Source organism: Manduca sexta, chromosome 5 (genome assembly GCF_014839805.1).
Source record: "Manduca sexta isolate Smith_Timp_Sample1 chromosome 5, JHU_Msex_v1.0, whole genome shotgun sequence".
Taxonomy (NCBI): Eukaryota; Metazoa; Arthropoda; class Insecta; order Lepidoptera; family Sphingidae; genus Manduca; species Manduca sexta.
Genome location: NC_051119.1, coordinates 7,333,361 through 7,356,446, shown reverse-complemented (window position 1 = coordinate 7,356,446; position 23,086 = coordinate 7,333,361). Strand labels below are relative to the sequence as shown.

Genomic DNA, 23,086 nt, shown 5'->3' with positions numbered 1-23,086 from the left:
CACTGCTGAAGACAGGCCTCCCCCAAAGATATTCAAACGGACCTGTGTGATTGTCCACAGTGAGATATACTCTCTTCTTTTCTCTATTTTTTTTTTATTGCCTTAGTAGGCAAACGAGCAACTGGTCCACCTGATGGTAAGTAGCATCTACCGCCCATGGACTACAGCAATGCTAGACATACAGCCAATCCATTGCCTACTTTTTAATGAGGTAGAAAAAAAGTTTTATACTTTTAAATAATTTATATTATCGAGTACACGTGCACTAAGAATAGATAATTCGGCTAAAGACTATTAATTCTAATTCTAAAATAGGTTACGACATACAAATTGATGAAGTAATTACTGCAACTTCTGTTCCATCTCAGTATTAATATATTTCTCTGGCTGGAACCTCTGGAAATTCCATCCAAAACTCCTCCTTGTTCCTCCCATGCGATTTAAACTTGGAGAGGACGGTATACTTCCCTCCACTTTGGATAGCGTCGATGAATCTTCAGCGGAGTAGTTGGTAGGAGTCATGGAGATGGGCGGCGTGAGGAGATTTGAGGAGGTCCTGATGTCTTCTTCGAACTCCTTGAACCTGCTGGCGCTGCAGAGAGGTGTATCCACTTGTTCTACGGAGTCAAGGTCTTCAACAGCAATGGTGTAAGCTTCATGTTCTTTTGAATAGCTGTAAAATAATGGAGATATGAGATCTGTTCAGACTGTTTTAGATAGCATAATCAGGAAAGCGTATAGTTAAGTAATTAGAAACGAATATTTCATAAGATAATGTCATATTTCTGCATGGATTAAACAAAGCAAGCTGCAATAAAATATGATCTTATCACACATGAATACAAACAATACAAGAAGATTCATGAATCCTGTTGGCTATAGCAAATATTACGAATAAAGAAACTGCGAAGTTGTAGGTTTTAAATATTCTTTTTATTAGGATTTTACATTAAGGGTCTGTTTCATAGATTTCAAATAAATATATTTGACAGTTATCCCATAAAACAGTGTATGGATACTAGTAATTTTATTACCATTTATAACGGTGTGACTTTTGTATTTGGCCGGTTTATATATTTATGTGACGAACAGTATTTACTCAGAACATATGCAACAGACCTTTATAATTGCACTAGCTTTTGCTCGCGGCTTCGTCGGCGTGAAGGAGTTTTCCGGATTTTTTTCTCACTTACTTGATATGTATTGCTATTATGACCAAATTACATAAAATCAGTATAAATTGTAGCCTACGTATTATTCTGATATAAAGTTTCTGTTTCATCCAAATCCGTTCAGTAGTTTTTTCGTGAAAGAGGAACAAACAGCATCCATCCTCACAAACTTTCGCATTTATAATATTAGTACAATTATCTCATTCACTTTCTTATATACTTACTGCAGTACATTCTTGAACCTGTACCCCCATATTATTTCTTTTGATAGATAGGAGGTCCTGCTCTGCGTCATCGTGCCCATATTCTTTGAAGAACCAGTTAAACACACCACAATCTCAAACCTGGAAAAGAAATTAAATTTTGTGTTACGTGTTATTTGGAAAATTACAATAATGATAAAGCGGGTTTATTATATAAATTAATTATAAATGTTAAATATAGACATAACATAAAAAAATTACAAGAAATTGGAATTGTATTGGAAAAATCTCTTAGTGGTAGAGGAGGCCCGTGCCCCACAGTGGGACACTATATAATACAGGGTTGATATTATTATTATTATTTATCGGAAAAAATTAGTCGACCAAGTCAACTATACATATATATATTAGTTTGTAAGGCTGATTTTTGGGTCGGATTTTGTAGGAAGTTTTATTGTAACAATTATCTTTAAATCGGGCTTTAGCAAATCTAAGTTGAAGAATTCTTAAGACTGCTTTGGAACACGATTCTTTAACACAATTTCCTTTAATGTAAAAACATTGAGAAAAGATTTTTCAAAAAAATCCCTTAAGCCATTTAGTTGGGTACACCTTCAGTATTATCAGTAACCTGTAATCGATCATGTCTTGGGCAGAAAAGTCGTAGAGAGGGCTCTCGGCATTGATGACATGGACCACAGTGATAGGCCAGAGGAGGAACGCCCTCGCTTCCTTGAGCTCCAGCTGGTGAATGTAGTTTTGAACTAGCTCGCCTTCTAGAGTCCTGAAAGGTGGAGAGTAAACCATATTAAACCTTGAGGACATTTTTTTAAAGTTTATTAACGAAATGGTGATACTAGAAGATGGATAATCAATAATATTGAACCTTGATGCTATTCTTTAAGGTTCTTTAACGAAAAAACAACATGGGTGTGGGGGCTAAGAAGGAACCTTAGCTTCTTTGAGTTTCAGCTGGTGAATGAAGCTCTGAACTAAAACGCCTTCTAAAGTACTGGAAGATTGAAAGTAAACTTTATGAAACCTAGAGGACATTGTTTTAAGGTTTAATAACGAAATAGCTCACCTCCTACAATTTTGGGACATAAAGTCATAAAACGGAAATGAACCTGGTGAATATTGTCTAAAAATTCATTAACGAGATGGCTCGCTTTCTATTATTCAATAAGAAGGAATAATTAAACGTTAGAGAATCTTGTGGAAATTTTCTTAAAATTTAGGGTTTTAGCATTGTGGCTTGCAGGATGTATTACAATAAAGAACTTGTATATAATAAATATAATAAAAAAATAAAATTTAGAGGGTTATGAGCTAAACAGTCTTGCTTTTCCATAAAATGATTATCAGCCCTATATTGTAGTAGTTATGCACTGCCTTGATAAACCCTGTGCTGTGATTGTTTGGTAAAAAGTGTGTATTCATCTTTGTTTAAAAAATTAAGTTACCTTATAGGCTTTAGCATGTACGCTGTGATGGTGCTGCCCACGATGTTCAGATGCAGGAGATCCCACACCCTGAATTGAAGGCACAGTTCACCATCTCGCATACATACCTAAAAAGTCACTTCAAGTACAAGTATTACTCGCTTGTCCGAGATTTCAAGGAAGAAATGTGGAACTGTATACTTTTATTGGATTTTAAAAATAGCCTCTATGTTCATCTATGACATTGAACCATGATCTATGTACAAATTTTATTTATTTACTACAGGTAACAAAGGATCCATAACAAAATTTACACCTACAATACAATACTTAATTTTTAAACCTTGTACTGCACTATAAGTAATATTTTTGTCACAACAGTGCCGGATACAATTTATTATGCAATTATAATAATATTTTATGCAATGCGTTCAACGTTGTTCGCGTTTACTTTTAATGAAAATACAAACTTCTTAATAATTTCTACAAATCTTCACTTTTAATTAGTAAAAACTAAGATTTCTGTCAGAAAATTGTGGTACTTTTACCAGGAAATAATGGAACTATGGGCAAAAGAACAATGTAAAGAAACTTACCGTGGCTTTCTTACTGAATCCGACTGATGATACGTGTCTATTTGGTCTCACGAGTTTAGTGAATAGCAAACTAGAGAGACCTCCGGATAGCGCAGTGCCGGCTACAATCTGAAATTACATAGGAATTTAAGATACTCTCCAATGGTGGTAAACTCGATCTGAAGACCTACTGACACTATCACAGGAAAATTGACAATATTTTTTCCATGTTCTCTAATATCCATTCCATGGTTGTCTGTAAGAGATTGCCTTCTGCGAAAAGCACACCGCTCGTACTTTTTTCTTTTTTCTTGTACTATTATTTTTGTCTCTGGCTTACAATGAAGTATAAAATAAATAAATATTTAAATTGAATTTAAGGAAAATACCCTCCCAATCCTTATTTCTTTTTTTAAGGCCTTTTCTTGTTCTGATCTATAGCGCTATTGGAATTGTAGCTGTGAAATAAAGTGTGACCCACTTAATCGTTTGCCGGTGATAGTAAAATATACCTAAGGGACATAAAATAGGATACTTACCTCAAATACCATGATAATTATAGCTTCAGGACATTCTTCGTTGGGATATCTCACTCCATAGCCAATGGTCATCTGTAATAAAGAGTACCATGCTAATATAAGAGGAAAAGTGTTTTTGTTGGTTTATGTTTTATTGCTTTCACGCGCCAACAGCGCAGCGGATCGATATTTTTTTGTATAGACAATTTGTAGAATTGATAAAATCCTATTTATGCTGGAAGAATAGTCCGCATTGGAGCAATATCTCGAGGAAAGACTTTAAATTTAATTAATTTTCATGAAATCTAGTGTTATAATTTTTTATATATTTTTATTAATTTAATAATAACCTGTAATAAATAAAATACTTAATTTATCAGGCAGGCGAACAAACTTGTACTCATGATACGTTATAACAAGTTATAATAATGGTTATTACTAAATTACATTTGAATAATTTATAGATACGGACATTTTAAATTTGACATTTTTAAAAATAAATTTAAAAAATCCAAGGTAAAATAAACCCAGCTCGGGCTGGCAGGTAAGCGGAAATAAAAAGATAGTGTGTCAGAAACACCACCGGTGAGGTCTAGCCCTTGCTTACACGAGACTTTCCCGCCCTCACACCCACCACTACAACTGCTGTAAGCCAGGATCAGTAGTGGCACGCATTTTATGACACCGAGCAGTGAAGCTCGGCGAGTCTCAGGGAAAACTTAATATGTCACCTAGCCCTTGCTTAGCTAAATGTACTTTATGTATACCGACTTCAACAACCCTGCATAATTGTTTCGACTGGCCAGGGATAATCATCAAGGTTGTCAATATCTTCCATTCACCATAAGGAGCAGTGTACTTTACTGTGAAACGATAAAAAACTATACCTGAGTTTCAACCGTCATCAAGAGCAGGCCAGCGAAGGACGAAGTACCAGTAACACAGTGCTCCTTCCCGTCTCCTATATCATCAGCGTATGACGTTGCCACTGCATACCATATAGCGGCAAAGATGAACCAGAACACGAAATGCGCTATCACCATCAGGAGTATGATGAAGCGCCATTTGCTGTTAATCTGTAAAGAATTACTGTTATGTCGCTTTGTTGATCAAAGGAGTTAGACTGTAACTCGGTAGGTCCTGGATACTATAGTGTTAATACTTCATTATTATTGTGAGTGTGTTTGTAACACTTTTAGGTACAAAACACTAAACGCTTTACAGAACGAGGCGGTTAGTCATTGTACCGGTCAGTTGGTTGGTAATAGCTTTGTGAAAGTATTTCTGTAGTCAGTATTTTGATTTTAATCAAAATCGCTTCAGTTGCTTACAGTAGCGTATATTATCGAGCGTATTTATTGTAGTCCCTCCGTTAGGAATAAGCTGTGCTATCGACTACACGTTGTCTCCTTACGCTCCTAGATATTATTGATACCATTCCCATATCAAATTGGATCTTCAAGAAATATTTTAAGCAGTCGTTTTTCGTAAAAGCTGAGACAAATTATTTCTGCAACATTTGAAAGAGTATACGACGAGATAATTTGAAGCCTAATATAACATCGAAAGTCTGGTCTCTTTCTTTCTCGTGAAAAAATCCAATGTTATAGTTGTTACAGATTATTAGGCTTCTGGATATCATAATATTGTCACTTCGTTTTAAGTAAAATGGTACAAAATGTCTTACCACAGTGTTAACGAGATCTCTCATGTATTTAATAGACTTTGCTGGAATATTTCTGCGGATGGGTACATTTTCATCGCCATTCTTGTACACAGCTCGTCTAGAGCGCGTTGGTCGACCTGGTCTCCGCCTAGAACCAATGAGTTGTTAAAAGCCTGGTAGAAAGAGGGTGTGTAAAATATGCTTGCATCAAATTCTTCGTGACATAATGTCACGTGTTTTTTCCTTTTTATAGGTAGGCAGGGGTATGATATACACCTCGTCAGCTGTTAGGTCCATCGTAATATGCGGCGAGACTAGTGCAACCTACTAGGCTAATCTGCTCGGCATTTCTGGAATTGAGTGTTAGGAGTCTGGACTCCAGGATGATATGAAACAGAAAACTAGTCATACTTTGCCCAGCCTAAGATTTTGTTTTGTTCGCTTTACAGGGTTGGTTAAAAAAATTGCGACCCCCAAAATAACAGGTAAAATATAAAAAAATCAAAATTGGTATTTTTGTTTCGAAAACATATTTCGTACATGGTAACCTCAATAAAACTTTGATACAATTTTGTGAGAGTCTTTGATTGGGTCCAATTTGAAAAATAGTATTGGACTCGTAAGCTATTATTATCTAGATCCAAAATAGTTGAACGTAGTCGTCATAAAACGTGGTCTAAGCAGAAGGCGGCTTGTGACAAGACAACGTATGCCGGTCCTCTAGTTTCTAATATAACATCTATAGTATTATGAAGTGGCAGTTTCCTGTTGCGTTTTGTGATGAGAGGAATTTCCGTAACTCAACCCCTTCCGTTTCTCATCTTGATTCCTTTCTTTAAAGCCGATAAAGCATCCAATTTAGCGTGACACACTTATAAACTCATTTTTATATTGCTTAGAACCAAGAATATTTTTGTGTCATTTCTACTTAGATGAATTGATTACAAAATTGGGTTTTGTTATTGTCAGTTTCTGTTTAAACGGTGATTTCACACAGTAAATAATCTTATCTAAGATAGTATCGAATATCGATATGAATCATTACAGAAACAATATTATTTATTTGTGTCATATAAAATATTGAAGGCCTCAAAAAGGGCAATCGAGAAACAGAATCAAATAGAATAAAAATGCCACTAGCAAATTCTTGAATATAATTTTTCCAAGATATCTAAAGTCTTTTTTATTAATGAAAATTTTATTTACATATATTTTGAAATAATATTCAAATAGCATATAATTTCCATCAACTAATAATTCCTTTCATAGTCGCTCCTTCCGTCTAATTAGTTTACAAGCTATGAACTGGGAATAGATTAATTAATTAATATAACTTACCTATGCCTACTGCTCCTCCGCTTTCTCTTGCTATAAGGCGTCGAATACCCAACTGCTGACGGTCCAATGGTCCTTTCATCAAATATACTATCAGCAACCTCAATCCTATCATAAATATCGGTAGTTACCTCCGAACTGACCATAGGTTGAGTAGACGCGTCAGAAAGAGGTTTCACTTCAGAACTCCTGATACTTTCTTCTACATCTATGGTCATGACTAGTCCAGAGTCAGTTTGTTCGTCTTCACTAGAGTACTGGGAGGAAGCCAACACTTCGACTTTAGCTGGTATCTCGTTCATATCGATATACGCACCGGCTGAAGGGAAACTGATCTCTTTGCCTTCGACGTATGTTTGAGAGATGCGGTAGTGTTTCTTCAGTTCTTCGTTTGCGTAGACGTCTGTGTTCACCATACTTGGGATTTCTATAGAAGACCTACCAGACCAGTTGCCAATGGCTTCTGAGTAGCTGAGGGATCTTTCTAGAGCCCTGCTCCTGCTGCCTCGTCTCTCTGGTTCGATTTCCATGATTCCAGAGATTTGCTATTAGGATTCTTAACGTAGTAATCTGGAATGTTCGTCAGTAATTTGCCAATATCAGAAAATATAACACCACGTGCACGTTTCCATAATTTGTTATTATTTTTAAATTTTACATCACACGACACTTGTTCACTTTGTAATGAATGGAGCTCTGTAACATATCAGTCAGTGTCTTTATCTTAAAGATAAGGTTCCCACCTTTATCCTGACATAGATAAACGTATTGTTATGTTCAGTCGCGCTATGTCCTAGAATGTCTTTGCAAATATTTTTATGTCATATTTCTTTGAGATAATTTAGGTCGATTTTGAAATGAGATTTCTAGTAACGTTCTTTTAGCGGACTTGTACTGCATGCGTGGTACGGCAGCGCTCTGAAGTCATGGGTTCGAATCCCGGTCTGCGGCATTGATATTTGGATTTTTCTGCTCAGTATCAACCCGGAGTCTGAAATTTGTGCCCGATATTGCGATAGGCTCGTCCCCTATCACATCATGGGACGGAACATACTTGGCGAAAAATAGGTGCCCTGGTTGCGCCTCTGGCTACCCTTCGGTGATAAATTCGTGATGTGCGTTGGTGTGTGTGTTTCTTTTACCTGTTGAACGAATATGTGAACTAATGAGAAAACAGTGGTAAAATAAAAGTAGTGACAAATGTATGTGGGAAATGGAACGTGATTTGCGGGAGTGAGAGGGATATATGAGACAGACAGAGAAAGGGGATAGGAGACAAGATGGCTAGTGCGTAATCAGGAGAGTAAGATGTATTTTTTGTAACGACGTAGTTTTAGTTAATTTTGATTCAATTAATTATTAAAGTAATTATTAAGAACAGGGTGTTTTTTTCTCGGCATTTAATCCTATATGTATGTGCTCTGATACCAAAGTAAATTTAAAACTTCAAATCGTCTATACGCGTTAAGTTTAATTGATACCTTTTTTAGCCTTTGTGTTAAGTAAAGTAATAGCCCTTTATTTTATTGTAGTGACGAAAAAGATATATTGGTAAAACATAAAAATATACAGGCGATTTGAAGTTTGAAATTTGTTCAGCTACTTATGTGGGTTATCTATTATACATAAAGAACGATACACAGACGTACACAATACAATGAGGACAACAGAGAAACTCTGAGTATAGCGCAGGCGCAGTCAATTTGACCATAAACTTTATACTAATAACAACTACTAATAATAGTTTTGTTTTTCTGGGTAACAAGTTGCCAGTATCTTCGCAACGCTTTATAGGTCTCATATGGTTTATTTTTCTATAATAAGTTAACAGCGAATAAATAGAATGTTTCTTAAATTTTTTAAAAAACCAAAGCATCCATTATTTTTTCTATTACTAGAAACAATTTTGAGCTGTTCGCCTTTTATGATTTTGTAAGCAAATTGTCTTTTTCGAATTATTGCTAATGATAAATTTAGGCGCTTTGCAGTTGACGTTATTAACTTTGTGAATTATAATTAATGCGCTATCGTAACCTATGTTTTAATACTCAATATTAGCTCCAAGACTGAAATTTGTGCCCGATATGACGATATACTCATTGCTCACCCTTATAATAATGGGATGGAACACAAAGCGAAAAGTGGATACATTAGTTGCACATTGTCTAACCCTTCGGTGATGGATAATTTTATTTTACTGCAGCAAAGAGCGGTAATCTATTTGATGCCTAGGTTTAGGTAAATAAATAATAATAATTTAAGCCCGTATAATATACTGTCTGAAGGTTAGGCACGTTCCTCTACTGTTGAGAGGGGTAGACCTTTCCTTATCACGCTGGCCTATTGCGGATTGGCAGACTTCACATACCCTTAAAATTCATACACAGAACATACGTATGTAAAGGTTTCCTGATTATTTTCCTTCACTGTTAAAGCAAACGATAATTCACAAAGAATACCTTTAGATAAGTCAGAGGTGCGTGCCTTTGAGTTGAACGATACATTCGTCTCGACAGTTCGTTCTACTCCGAATTAGGCTATTGCCGTAGAGGACAATAGTAACAAATTATGTTTAATTAGGTTAAAGTTAAATTAATAAGACAGATAAAACTCATAATATTTAATAATTCAAAGTATTACATATCTATATTGTTTGATGCTCGTTAAATTATCTAAAACTATTGCACTGTTCTATCATGATTTCTTTTTTCTGAAAGATGAGGACCTTTCCAATTGGAATGCTGATATCTTCTCGCTGAAACTGCTCGGTGTTCCGGGGCAAACGGGATGGTCGTTGTCAACTTTCGTAGTTCTGAAAGTTAAATCGGACATTGCAATAAGTACCTACCTATAAGGTATTATGAGAATTTAACATAAAATAATTTTATTTTGTCTCCTGCTTTGCTGTGGCCAACCAAAGTGTACGGCGTTGGGTGCTTAACAACTAACAAGATAAAAAATATTACGTTTTGCTATGTAGGGAACTGGACAATTAATATTTCCAACTCCTTATCTTTCTATTTGTTTAATTTCGTTGCGAAATAAAGACAGATTAGTGTTGAGACTTGCCGAGTTTCATCGTTCGGTGTTATAATGCGTGCCACTGCTGATCCTGACTTACAGGAGTTGTAGATGTAGTGTGACGGGAAAATCTCTAACATGATAAACAAGGTAACTATAAAATATTATTAATAATATATAATAAACTACAGTAGAGTACTGATTATTGAGAGATGATTATCCCTAGCTAGTCGACATAATTATGCCTGTTCGAAATCTACACAAGGGGCCGTATTCTCTATGGCACACGTTATTTTGACAGAGCGTAACAAGCACGTAACGCACCGAGTCACGAAACAGACAATAGAAATTGGCATACAGAATACCATTTCACGCAAATTTCACGAAGATAACGCGGCATGGTCGCGTTACGCGTTTACAGTGACATACAGAATAAGTTAGTCGATGTATGTTGCGTATAAGGTGCTCTCTATCCTGGTTGATACAAACATCTTATCAATTGCAAATTACAAAAAAGTAAAGTTAACATTTATTCCATCTTACAGAAATGCTTACCGGTATAACTCCTTGGCGCTGCAGTGCGGTGTATCTACTGGGTCTGTGGTGTCAAGATTCTTATGGTCTATCACATACTGCTGTTTTCTTCCATCGTACCTGTAATATGATTGGGCGGAGTCAGGAATTTGGCGGTGTGTACCACCGTGCCTCGAAAAGCACGTAAACCCGTTGGTCCTGCGCCTAATCTCTCTCTGATCATGTCGGATTGCCGTCTCACCGGACTATGAGAGTGAAGGCACAGTGCGCCTATTTCTTTCTCACACACTTGTGCACTATATGTCCTGCGTACTTGGCTGATCTCCGGTTAGATTGGCCGAAATTCGATGAGGGAGGAATCAATATTATGATTGACAAGAAAAGAGAGAATAGAGTCCATCCATCTATGGCCATATAGTTAATTATGTCCGTGGGGTAATGTCGTGTCCTGCATACGTTCGTACTTTCATAAATAAAATTGGCTATAGTCACGTACGAGCGCATCAAATGGAAGAAGCAGGACTGTTGGGTATTCAGCCCTAATCTGAGTTAAATATGCCTGACCAGTTCTCGCAGTCGCCGTGGCCGAAATCGGCTAGGAAGATATCATCAGCAATGCGATTATTCTTCACACTACTTTTTTTAATTGCATAAAATGAAATGACGACTAAAATTGCTTGCGAAGCTATATTTACTAAATAAATGATTGGATTGATTTGTTAAAAAAAATAATACTGCCAATGGCAAATAGAATGTCAGCAGACGTTATAGAAAAATGGGACTCGAAAATGTAATAAATTACGTTCGTATTTTTGCTGTTGCCTTACTTGACGACTGGTAGAAAACGATGTCCCCATATAACTTCTTTGGGCAGGTACGACGTTTGGCTTTGTGTGAACGTTCCCATCGATGCAGAGGCGCCTTTTAAGCTGACTGTGATTTCATAGCTGAAAGAAGCAAACATTTTTTACAACATAGGTCAGAAAAAAGCATATTATATGTACTGCGTACTAGATTTGGCGTTACGAACACTCACTGTGTTCAACTGAAGTGTACTGCAATCCGGTTTTGGTTGCCATTTTTCGTATACTCTATTTAAAGCGTTTTAGCACTGCATGTTTAAAGAGTTTGGTTAGACCATGATTGATATTTTAGCGCTGCAGCGAACTTTAGTTTTGATTCCAGATTTTGAACAAATAGTTTATATGGACATGCGTGTCTATCGGTAGAATATACATCAATGGCAAAAAGGTGATCTATGTTCAACGATTTCTTGAATTGCAAACTTAAACTAGATAACAAGAAGTTTCGGATAATTACTAGGTACTTCCTATTCCAGGACATTGTTTATTTGAGGGCCAAATATTATACTAATCCGTTCAGCAGTTGTCTATCATACTTCTAACAAACATCTTCAACATACTTTCGCATTTATAATATCACTAGAATAACAAATAAGCTAGTAAGATTATATGGATTTGCTGGTGGTAAGATATATTTCCTATCCGCCCGGAAAGCTAACCACCGTACACAAGGTGTTAAAACCTGCCATAGGGGCCCACGTAAGTGTGTCGCGTTCCGGGATATACCTGTGTATATACAGTTTCAACAGGACGGCATAAATGTGTCGACTGCCGAGGGGTAATCATCTCTCGTCAGTCGACATTCTATTGAACCCCATTCCACTTACCATCAGGTGCAGTAAGGTCACTTTGCCGTGCAAATATAAAAAAAAAGAAAGATAAATTTACCTCCCATTACTGATAGTTTCTGGCGTGTATTTGTACAAAGGGCTCGCGTGGTCGATCACATGTACCAGGGTCACAGGCCAGAGGAGGAACTGCCTCTGCTGCAGCGGCAGGGTCTGCGCGTAGTATCGGAGAACCTCGCCTTCTTTAGTCCTGGTCAGCCATTAATAAATAATTATCTATATTTATTTTCCTATTGACAAACTTTTGGTTTATAGTCTTATAATAATAATACAATTATTATGTACTGCTATCTGATGAGCGCGGCCTCCTTTACTACTGAGAGGGGTTTCAGATTTCACATACCTTTAAAACTCTTATATAGAATTCTTAGGTATGAAAGTGACCTCACGATCATTTCCTATATCGTTAAAGCGAACAAAAATTGATATATCTTAAATATAGATATAAAAATATGTAATACATTAGAGATACTGCTAAAGTAGCCAACTAATTTAAAAATTATTTCATTCATAAATTTTTTTGTTCGGACATAACCATTTGGCTAATGATTACGAGAATCGTCCAGTCCGTTCTCTTTATCCAGAGTTTTAGAGACTATGTTTGGTCTGGTATGCTTACTTGCGTGTGCTGACGAAATGTGCGGCGAATTCGGAGCTGATGATGTGATCATAGTTGAGGTCCCAGGCCCTCATCATGAGACACAGCCGGCCGTCCCTCATGCTTATCTAAAAGAACAATTAAAAACTGTGCTTATACTGAAACTGTTAATGGAACAGATGGTTGCGTTCCTCTATGGAAGGAGAAGATTACCAGTCAGGCAGATGTTGCGCCTGCCCGGCCGTGGCCCCTCCAACGATTCCTAATCGGAATTGGTATATATGCTGCGCGTTAAGCAAATTCTGCTATCGCAAGCCAGTATCATACATTGCCATCTAGCGAGATTGGTGTGCGATTTATCTCTACAGTTGTGTCAATACCATATCGGTCTTCTTGGAGTTCCATCGATGTTGACGAGATGGCGGTATATGCTAATTGTGCCGCCGCAGAATAAAATGTCAAGTTGTATAAGACTGCTTTGGTAGCGTAGTTATATAACGTCTGCACTGCTGTTGTCACGGGTTCGATCCCAAGGCGGGAAAAGTGATATTGAGTTGCTATTCAGTATCAGACTTAAGTCTGGAATTTGTGCCCAATATAGGCTTGGCCCCTATCACATCATGGGATGGAATACGCATGGCGAAAAGTAGGTGCAATAGTTGCGCGTCTGCCTTCCCTTTCGGAGATAAAAGGCTTGAGGTGTGCTGTGGCGTATACTAAGCATTAAGAATGGTCAAAAACAGCATAAACTATAAAATTTGATATTTAATCTCATAGTATTAAGAATCTATGCGTACCTACTACTAAGTATAAATAATATCCAGTATTTATACTTAGTAGTAGGTATTACGCACTCCTTCCATCCATACATCAGTGGCTCCTGCTTATATACTTGCTTGCAGGTACTTACTGGTGGTCATGTCTAGCCAAATTATCGGTTGCGTATAGCGTGATTCTTCGATTAAGTATTAAATAAAATGTTTGTTAAATTGATGTTCTTACCACAGCTTTCTTGCTAAATCCAACGCCGTCCCTTGACAATTTCTCTGGACGGGTCAGTTTCGCGTACACCACGCATGTTAGGACTCCAGATAGGCCAGTACCTAGGATTAACTGAAATAAAATCAGTGTGTGAGTTATTGGCAATACATTTGCTTACAAGCGAGTCCCGGGGACTAAACGCGCTCGCTTTATTTCGCTATTTTGAACTTTATTACTAGCGTATAAATGTATAGATTACAAATTGTTTTTTTATTGATTGAAATGTATATTGTGATATATACATATTTTTATGTGAATTAACTTTTTTTTATACCTGCATTATGAAAAGGAATATCGATTCTGGACACTCCTCGTCAATGGCACGATCTCCGAAGCCGATAGTTGTCTGAAAATAAAAAATAAAAATTGCATGAAACCTCTTGAAAATTAAGCAAAACCTAAGACTCAGCGACATAAACTTCCTAAATATAATATTCAATTCAAAACTATTTTCTTAAAGGAAATAAAAGTCATTATCCCCTAGGTAAAATCTTTAATCGTCTTGCTTATATACTTCAATAGTCGCAGTCAATAAATTGTATCAATCAAAATTATTACTCATACTTCACTGAGCTCATATTCACCCCATTGTGTGCATCTATCGCCATATCAAGCACGAATTCCAATCCCGTACTCCAATTTTATAGAATCAAAATCATACATAATATTTTCGGCCGAGAATCAAACAGCTCGGTCTAATTGTATCAAAGAGCAAGGGATAATCGACTTTCATCCACCAATCCTCTATCTAGATCCGACTTACCATCAGAGTGTAGTCACTTGAATTTGTCCGTATAACAAAATAATTCAAAACCTTATAGACATACAGACTTATAAAAAAAATTGCAAAGCTATGCTTAGTTGAAACACAAATTTACTCTATCGCCATCTTGCCTCTTAATAGGGTTTAAATTAGGAACCGGTGATGTTCTTGACAGCTATTTAAATAAATCTTAATCACCTCTTAACGCTAAAACAACTTTACAAGTAAGACTGATATACTCATTTGAACATGCCCATATATAAAATAATTTTAAACCTTATGGCTTAGAACACAAAACCCTACCAAAACCCAACGAACCGAACCCGAAATAAACAAGCCAGACAGACGTAATTGAATTAGCCGAAAGTAAACATAAACGTGGAAGGCATTTCGACATCCGTAGACGCAAATTGCACCAATCAAGGTCTATTGGGCGAGCTTCCCGTTCCAAGGAATACGCCGGACGACGGTCATCTCAAAATTGCCACGAGATTGCATCAAAGAAATGCGCCTTTGTAACACCTAGACAGTGATGCAGATACGGGCTATTATTCCGTGTCATTCTGTGCTCAAGAGTGTTACTATACGTATGTATAGTTCGTATATACTAGATTTATGCTTTAGGCATTATGTATTAATGTTTTAGGTATTAGAAATGAAATAAAGTAGAGATATGTATATTACTGATATTATAATTCCGAAAGTTAATGAAGACGTTTTGGATGTTTGTTAGAAGTAAATACAGCAACTGCTGGACGGATTTGAATGTTTGATACATATAGGCTATGTTTTGGATAATTATATATAATATCAGCTCTGTATTATATACTGTCCCACTGCTGGGCGTGGGCCTCTACTCTTGAGAGGGATAGGCTTAGTGCGGATTGGTAGATAATCATATACTTCTATTTATCTCCTGAAAGGTACACAATGATCTTTCACGCCAGCCGAGCCGCGAGCGACAAACCTTATTAATAAGTGCAAATCAGTTACGCTCTCAAATACAATATCAGACGAGACGCTATTGAACTAAGGTAAGCATTTAAATAAAACTATTTTGCGGATTTTATCGCGGTTTTTATATTATAAATTTCTTCCGACGTTTCAAAAACTTTGCAGCCATCGTAGTCACTGGGCGGCATCAAGGTAAGGTAAGCATCTTAAGGTAGTCGCTAATTAATAATCCAATCTTAACATCAGCTCAAATAATATTTTAAGTCACACGTGATAGATTTTGTCAGCTGACTTTTGGTTGTGAAACAGCGCCGACTCAGCTGAGAACAAGCTCTTAAATGGCATCTTAAGCTTGGTTTAACAAATAGTTCAATACATAAACAGTCTTACTTATAAAAATTTTGGTAAACTATGCTTAGTTAAAACACAAATTTACTTGATCAGCTGTAAGTCAAAACCCGCCATCTTGCCTCTTAATAAGGTTTAAACTAGGAAACTGGTGATGTTTTTGACAGCTATTTAAATAATTCTTAACCACCTCTTAACGCTTAAACAAGTTTATAAGTAAGACGGTAAATGTCTACTTGAAACTTTACACAAAGTTAAGATTTATTTATGAATACGTTTTCTAGTGCCTTATAAGATGCACAATATCCATGAAAATGACCTTTCCTGGATACGGGGGGAATTCATTGAACCGGCAACATCAAATATTGGCAATACGGTTTTTTACAAAATTTTCTTTATTGTAATAGTGGTAAGGTATGAAATTGAGTATTTTGAGTGACACTGGAGGTCACACATTCTGATTGATTAATGGGGGGTCCAATTTTAGTTGGTACTATTCAGATGGATAATCTGATAGATAAATTCTACTATATCGTTTAGTACTCCTACGCTGTTGAAGTGGTTTAAATTATAAGAGAAAGCGAAAGTGTACGACGTAGTTTTTCTCAGTTTTAAGTATGTGCTGATTATTACTTCTGGTTTCTTCGCCTCATTATTTCGCAAATAATTTTACTCATAGGAGCTAAACTCAATAACGTATTTTTTTTTATATGAGCGCGGCAAAGTGACTCTTCTGCACCCGATGGTAAGTGGATTGAGCTCCAAAAGAATGTCGACTGACAAGAGATGGTTGCCCCTCGACAGTCAACACTATTATGCCGGCCTGTTGGAACTGGATATACACAGGCTAATCACGGAACGCGACACACTTGAGTCATTATGACCTGTTTTAACACCTCGTTTACGGTGGTTGCTATCCGGGCGGATATAAAATATGTTTTACCAATAGCACGTTAAATAGTGAGCCCTCTTATATGTCATTAAATAATTTTATTATAAATTTTTGCCTATACATTTCAGCTACAAATAAACAAGAGTGTGATCTAAAAATTTGATTTACTAACATTCCATACTTACATGGAAACAGTTCCGTGATGGTCTAGTATTTACAAGTTCATCTTGCTATTTCAAACTACAGCGATGGAAGCTCATAATAACCTTACCGATCAGCTATCTTAGTGCAACAAGATACCCCGAGGCCGTGCCGTATGCGCCAAAGAAGGTTATTGATTGAAGGTGACTGATTTCTTCGGCGGTTTGGTGTACGGTATACAGAAGTTAGGGACTCGGTTAAATGCTCGCTCGGGTGATGATTCCCGAGTGTCGACTTTGGGCTATACTAACCGGTGAAAAGAACATAACCGTTCCACTTACCCCCCAAGTGATGGCAGCAATAGTTTTGTGCCAGCAAAAAAATATATAAAATGTTGTAGTATCCTTCATTTCCGCTTATGAACTAGACTATACAGAGTGAATGACATACAAACAACGCAATTCCTCTATTGTGTTAGTTTGACACTACGTTTGGCTCACGGCGCCTTAATGGTGACAAATTGCTGCCAGACTTAAAAACGTCTCGAGGACTTTGTTTCTATTAAGGACGAAAGCTTGTTAGAAGGGACAATGAAGTAATATATCTCATGACGTGTTTACTTTTGAGAAATTGTGATAATACAAATGGTATATGAACTCTTAAAGGTAATAATGAAAGTGAGACCAGTGATTAATTTTACTTAAAATATTCTAGTCTATCCATATTATCTAAAGATCACTTAATAAATAAGATGTACATAGTAAATTTCTTGTTGAATTTGCAGTCTTTTCTACCCTTTTTTAGTTTCCACTACCTCACCTGCGCCTCCACGGAAGCCAAGAAGATGGTGACGAAGTCCTTTCCGCCGGTAACGCAGGTGCGTTTTGGAGGATCCGGCTCGAAGTCGTAGTGCGCAAGCGCAGTTATGTACCAGAAGACTGCGAACACCAGCCAGATGGTGAAATGGACCACGATGGTGCCGATTACAATCCAGCGCCAACGGAGGTTTATCTGGAAAAAAATTAAAAGTAAGATATAAATGAAGGTATTCCTAAGATACGACAGCTTTCAATCAAATTTGATGATATTTTTTCGCAAATGGGACCAAAAGTGTTTGAGTTAGATTTGAAACCATTCGATAAATCAAGGCCTTCGATTTGGTCAGTGTTATAAAATCTGAAAATAAAAAAGTTTATATTTTTGTGTTCTGTTCGCTACAGAGACTTAAAATGGTAATATCAAACTTACCAAAGTATGAAAAGTATCGTTAAGGAGCCGTATCTTCTCGAAAGGCACGTTGGATATCAAAGCTACGTTCTCCAGTCCATTCTTCGATACAAGACGCTTCGGAAAGTCCCCGTATGCCAGCCTGTTACGAAGAGTTAGTGGGCTTCTTCGGTTGCTAAAATAATCTTTATTAGTAACCAAGGTAGTAGTTTTAATGGAATCGCTTGCTGTTACGTTGTGCTTGTGACCCTAGGATTTTTTTTTCATACGGGTACGATAATGGGACCCCACTACACCTGATAGAAAGTGGAGTTGGGTCCAATGTATGATGCATGATGAAACTTAATTACCCCTTGCCAGTCAACAGTCTTTTGCACACAAGAGATCTATCGCTAGTGAACTCCAGATTACGGTAACTTTGAAACTTTTTAACTCCAATCCTAATACCTAACTTCGACTGTGGAGGTAGAGAAGACGTAGGTACATCATGTTTATCGGAGTGTGTGCGGAGTGGACCTCATAATTTGGATCTCAATATGAGCGCTATATAAATAGTTTTTTGTCGGTTCCTACGTCGGCAGGGGCTAGGGTTTTATTAGAAAATTATTTTAAAATCGTGAAAAGTAAGTGAACACCGGAGAAAGCGGAAGTACTGAGCAACATCGAGGTGAAATAACGACCAAGCTCTTTAAAGATTAAAAAATGTAATCAAAACTACTCACTTAGCATTAGACGTTCTTTTCTTAACATTCTTCGGCAGAATCGGTAAAGCCTGTCCGTCGACTTGGTTCAGACTCATGCAACTGCTATTCGTGATGATAATCTTCGGAAGCTGCTGTGACAGCTTTCTCAGTCTCTCAGATCTAGACTCCGAAGGCCCTGAACTAAGACTCTCTGTTGATTTTAACTCGTTCTCTACTAAGAATTTAGTTACGGGATTTATGATTTCATTATTGGTTTCTTTTTTCTCGCTTATCGTTTCGTAATCGGGATCCTTTTCTATATCTTCGGGACCTTTTTCTTCTTCTGTTTCTATGTCTTGTGTACCTTTTTCTTGCAAATATTTCAAGCATTCGTCGTAAAGTTTGTTTATTTGGTGGTATTCGTCATATTCTGATTCGTCTTCTTCTTCTATTATGTCGATTGTCTTTTCCATTTTACTTATTTCTTTGGTATGTCTGAGTACTGATGTTTAAACAAATCTAAATGTATTTTAATACATGGTAAGTTATATATAGCGAGTATTTTGGTGCGAAAATTAAAAAAAAATACATCTTAAATATAATATCATTGTAATATATTGTAATTGACGACCAAATATAATTTAACTATAGTCCGATACATTAAACATCATATAATTTTGATATTATATTTAATTTTAAAGTATTTTCTATCGAACTTGATACTTATTTAAATGAATAAACATTATTAAAGCTCTTGCAACAAATTCTAAAACTAACAATTGACCGCTGAGAGCAAATTGAAATGTTTAACACGACAATAGCTTCTCTGTTTCTTTAACATTACGCCCCTATCCCTTAAGGGTGAGTAGAGATGGAACTAGTGAATTTAACTTTTGCCAAGCTTATATCTCCTAACATGGTACGGAATGAGTCCTTTGCCATATTGGGTAAAATTTTTCATCATGGACTACCATTACTACTTCAAATTATACAACCTAAATTAATATTGTTCGATCAGGGATTTGAACTTGGATGTCATATTACGCAGTTCAATATCGCTACCACTATACCATTGAAGCTATCATTTCTCTGTCTTTATCTCTTAAAGAACCTACAAACACAGTAATGACGCATCAACCGTTAGTAATAACAAAGTAATTTAAACAATATTTATGAATAAATACGGCTGTCATTCAAGTGACTCATTATTTGTTACTGAAGTCTCTGGCGAATGTTTCCTCATATCTATATTGCTATGATTGGCAGAAAATGATGTTGCTCTAAACAAACTACTATTTTGTTCATAAAATACATTGTTTTTGGACTCTAATTTATATCGAGGCGTTTATGATTTTCTATGTTTTATTACTGATGTTATTATTCTTCTCTTATCTGATTTGAATGTAGGGTTGGGCCACTTGTGACCTTATATTTTTTTTATTACTGACGTTATTCTCCTAATAGTTCTTATCCGATTTCAATGTAGGTCAGCCTAAGACACCTTTTCAAGTATGTTGTAAACGCGATTTGCCTCAATTTCGCTTGCGTAACTTCTTCCTTTTCAGTAACCCTTTTCGGGAACTATTATTTCTATGTTAATTACTTTTTTTTATTCAAATTCGTTTGCTTTATGTTTAGTATAAGGAAGTTTTTTTAAATGCATGTTATTATAAACCGTGTATAAAAGACTTAGTATGGCAAGTCTTCAGGAATTTGTCATGTCAATATTGTAGTTCTTGTTAGCAAGATGATGTAAATTACTTGAACAAAAATTATTACATTTAATATTTTAATAATGCATGTTCTTAGGCTTGTACGAATTATGCTACTATAAATTGCTGGAGTATCTTCTGATAATAGAATTATTTTATTTGACTAAGGCCTAAAGGAAAAATAATTCATGAGCATAAAATTTCCACCACAAATATTTTCTCGAAAAATCACTGCACAAAAACGAATCACTTTACTTAATTCATTTTACTTAATTGACACTAGCACTAAAACTGGCACTATAGAGAAATCACTTTCCTATTTAAATTTAGACCACATAAATTGGCTCTATAAAAAAAAAATAACTATCTTACTAGAACCACTAACGTTATAGAAAAAGAAATTACTGATTTAAATTAAGAATGAAAATTTCAACTTACAACAACTTACTACTAACTCTATAGAAGATTTAAATTTAGAATAAAATCATCTCGTAACAGGTGAAACGCGCGCACTATCACAACGTTATCTACGTTATCGCGGCAAGTGCTAATTGTGAATGCCGACTAAGCTGAGAGATGTATCTTGACCTTGCTCGGACGCTAGGAGGGCGATTCTTCTGAACAAGGCCCTATGATGCTGCATTTTGAACATAGTTTTAGGCGTAGACAGTGAGCTGTAAGCTGGAACACGTCAGTTGCCCGTGGAATTGTGGCTTTACAAGGAGTTAGGCTCATCGCTACCAAGAGATGAACATAGGCTGGGTAATAGGGTGCATTTGTTGGACCTAATGACGGAAATAGCATTTTTTGCGCCCGAGCGAACTTCTACGTGTAAATGTGCCCATCCATAACTCAAAAGCTGGTCTAAGGCTGATATTATCGGACCCTTCAAGGTCTACGATCGATTCCTGGCGCCCGTTGACAGTTACGGCACTCGCTTGACCCTCTCGCTCCCTCTACCCCGTTAAAAATATATTTGTTATTTTTATTGTTAAAATGATATTAAAATAAACCTAAAAGAGTTTCTTATTAATTCCATTTTTAAGACTTTCTAGCCTCATGGTCGTGGGGCAGACTGTGGTGTTGGTCGTCATGCAATAAAAATAGTGCTATTTTCTGTGAAGTTACGCCATATGAGTGATTTTTTTTTTGCATTAACAAAGCTATTTACAAAGACTCTTTACCATATTTAATAGATGTTTAAGATGCCAGGTGAATGCTATAGACTGTTGCAGAAGAGATGATGCAAAATATTGACAGCTTGTTGTCTCCATTTTGTTGTGTGTGTCTCTGTGTAACAAGACAACTTACATTCATCAAAATATTTCTTTGGTATTAAGTTAGTTATAAAATGCAGTGATAGTTTAGTTGGGAGTAGAACAGACTACGAGATGAAATTCTGCAGGTTCAAAACCCAAAGCACACACTTCTATCTTCCCTAGTGTGTATTCTTTGTGAATCACAGCATGCTTTAACGGTAAAGGAGAACAATGAGGAAACCTGCATAGCTAAGACGATGTCTATAAGAATTTCGAGGGTATGTGAAGTCTGCCAATCCGCATTAGGCCAGCGTGGTGGATAAAAGCCTAAGGCTAAAACCTCCTAGTAGTAGTAGGGGAGGTCCGTGCTCAGCAATGGGACAGTATATACTATTAGGCTAATATTATTTTTATTAGTTTTAAAATGTATGATAGGAGACTGGTGAAAAGGGTTTGTAAGGCGTGTGTGGATGGAAGAGCCGGTAGAGGTCGACCGCACTGAAACTTCGAATGTCAGGTATCTGATATTCTTAGTAACGGCCAGGTCAAAAGTACCTTGAGCCGGCGGGAATGCATGAAAAGATTGATGAAGGCGGAGGAAGCACGAGAAGTATGACAGAATCGTGCAAAGTGGAAATTTATAATCCCATACTACTACTACCCATATGGGTATCATACTATGTATGTAGTTTTTGTTGAGGTTGCATAGGCAAACACAAAGCCTCTTTATAATATCATGTGAAAAGGCAGCATAATAGTATCTAGATGAATTTTTGTATTTCGAATTAATAACAATGTATTGTTGTTCGCTGTTTGCTAGCTTGTTACAATTGTCAAAACGTGCAACATATTAGAAAAATATAAGTTCTTGTTCTACCGAAAACCTAGTTTACTTCCACGCTTATTCTGCTGTGCTGTGTTAGGGCAACTCGAAGCCCAAGAGTTTTATAACTTGTTTGGTTGCAGAATATCCCGCTGCGGTAACAACCCGGCACGCACGAAACTCCAGTTAAACACCTCTCGCTAAACGCCTTTATCTATTATTCAATGGGTGTTTGTACTGGATTGTGTGCCGCTGTCACTGTTACGTTTTTTATTGCATATTGTTTTAGTGTTTTGGAGTGATGCTGAATGCTAGAAGTTATATCAAGGGAGCGTATGAGCTTGGTTCTAGGACATATAATAATATCAAATATAATCAATATACTGACTAGGATTTCGCTTGGTATTGCTTGTATGATCCTTCTTTCCTTTCTATGAGAGTCCAAATTAGAAATTTTCCTAGAAAAAG

General features: G+C 36.5%; 2 protein-coding genes across 4 annotated transcripts; both read right to left on the bottom strand.

Moving 5' to 3' along the window:
* Positions 1-228: 228 nt before the first annotated feature.
* On the bottom strand, positions 229-7,621 carry LOC115444624 (ATP-sensitive inward rectifier potassium channel 10). Its single transcript, XM_030170470.2, has 9 exons — positions 6,915-7,621; positions 5,598-5,724; positions 4,798-4,986; positions 3,932-4,003; positions 3,414-3,521; positions 2,839-2,945; positions 2,007-2,159; positions 1,397-1,516; positions 229-673 (listed from the first exon to the last, which is right to left on the bottom strand). Exons 1-9 carry the CDS (start codon positions 7,439-7,441, stop codon positions 343-345), a joined length of 1,734 nt encoding a protein of 577 aa, XP_030026330.1. The 5' UTR covers positions 7,442-7,621; the 3' UTR covers positions 229-342.
* A 1,890-nt stretch (positions 7,622-9,511) lies between these two features.
* LOC115444630 (ATP-sensitive inward rectifier potassium channel 1) lies at positions 9,512-21,096 on the bottom strand. 3 transcript variants are annotated; one of them, XM_037444471.1, is made up of 11 exons: positions 20,975-21,096; positions 18,864-19,343; positions 18,163-18,283; positions 17,734-17,925; positions 14,091-14,162; positions 13,778-13,888; positions 12,797-12,903; positions 12,218-12,367; positions 11,294-11,413; positions 10,488-10,586; positions 9,512-9,723 (listed from the first exon to the last, which is right to left on the bottom strand). In XM_037444471.1, the coding sequence occupies exons 2-11, from the start codon at positions 19,295-19,297 to the stop codon at positions 9,606-9,608; spliced, it is 1,524 nt and encodes a 507-aa protein (XP_037300368.1). In that variant the 5' UTR covers positions 19,298-19,343; positions 20,975-21,096; the 3' UTR covers positions 9,512-9,605. The 3 variants fall into 3 exon arrangements, with proteins under 3 accessions (XP_037300368.1, XP_030026340.1, XP_030026341.1); XM_030170480.2 differs by having other exon boundaries at positions 18,163-18,316; positions 20,975-21,093; XM_030170481.2 differs by having other exon boundaries at positions 18,163-18,316; positions 18,864-19,327; positions 20,975-21,088.
* Positions 21,097-23,086: the final 1,990 nt, after the last annotated feature.

Coding starts and splice junctions, on each gene's coding strand:
- LOC115444624 (XM_030170470.2), bottom strand. CDS start 7,441: ATGGAAATCGAACCAGAGAGACGAGGCAGCAGGAGCAGGGCTCTAGAA. Junction 5,725..6,914: donor CGGAGGAGCAGTAGGCATAG/GTAAGTTATATT, acceptor CATTGGTTCTAG/GCGGAGACCAGGTCGACCAA. Junction 1,517..2,006: donor CAAGACATGATCGATTACAG/GTTACTGATAAT, acceptor TTTCTTTTCCAG/GTTTGAGATTGTGGTGTGTT.
- LOC115444630 (XM_030170480.2), bottom strand. CDS start 19,297: ATGGAAAAGACAATCGACATAATAGAAGAAGAAGACGAATCAGAATAT. Junction 11,414..12,217: donor GAAACTATCAGTAATGGGAG/GTAAATTTATCT, acceptor TGCTTCTTTCAG/CTATGAAATCACAGTCAGCT. Junction 10,587..11,293: donor CGTTTTCTACCAGTCGTCAA/GTAAGGCAACAG, acceptor ATCATATTACAG/GTACGATGGAAGAAAACAGC.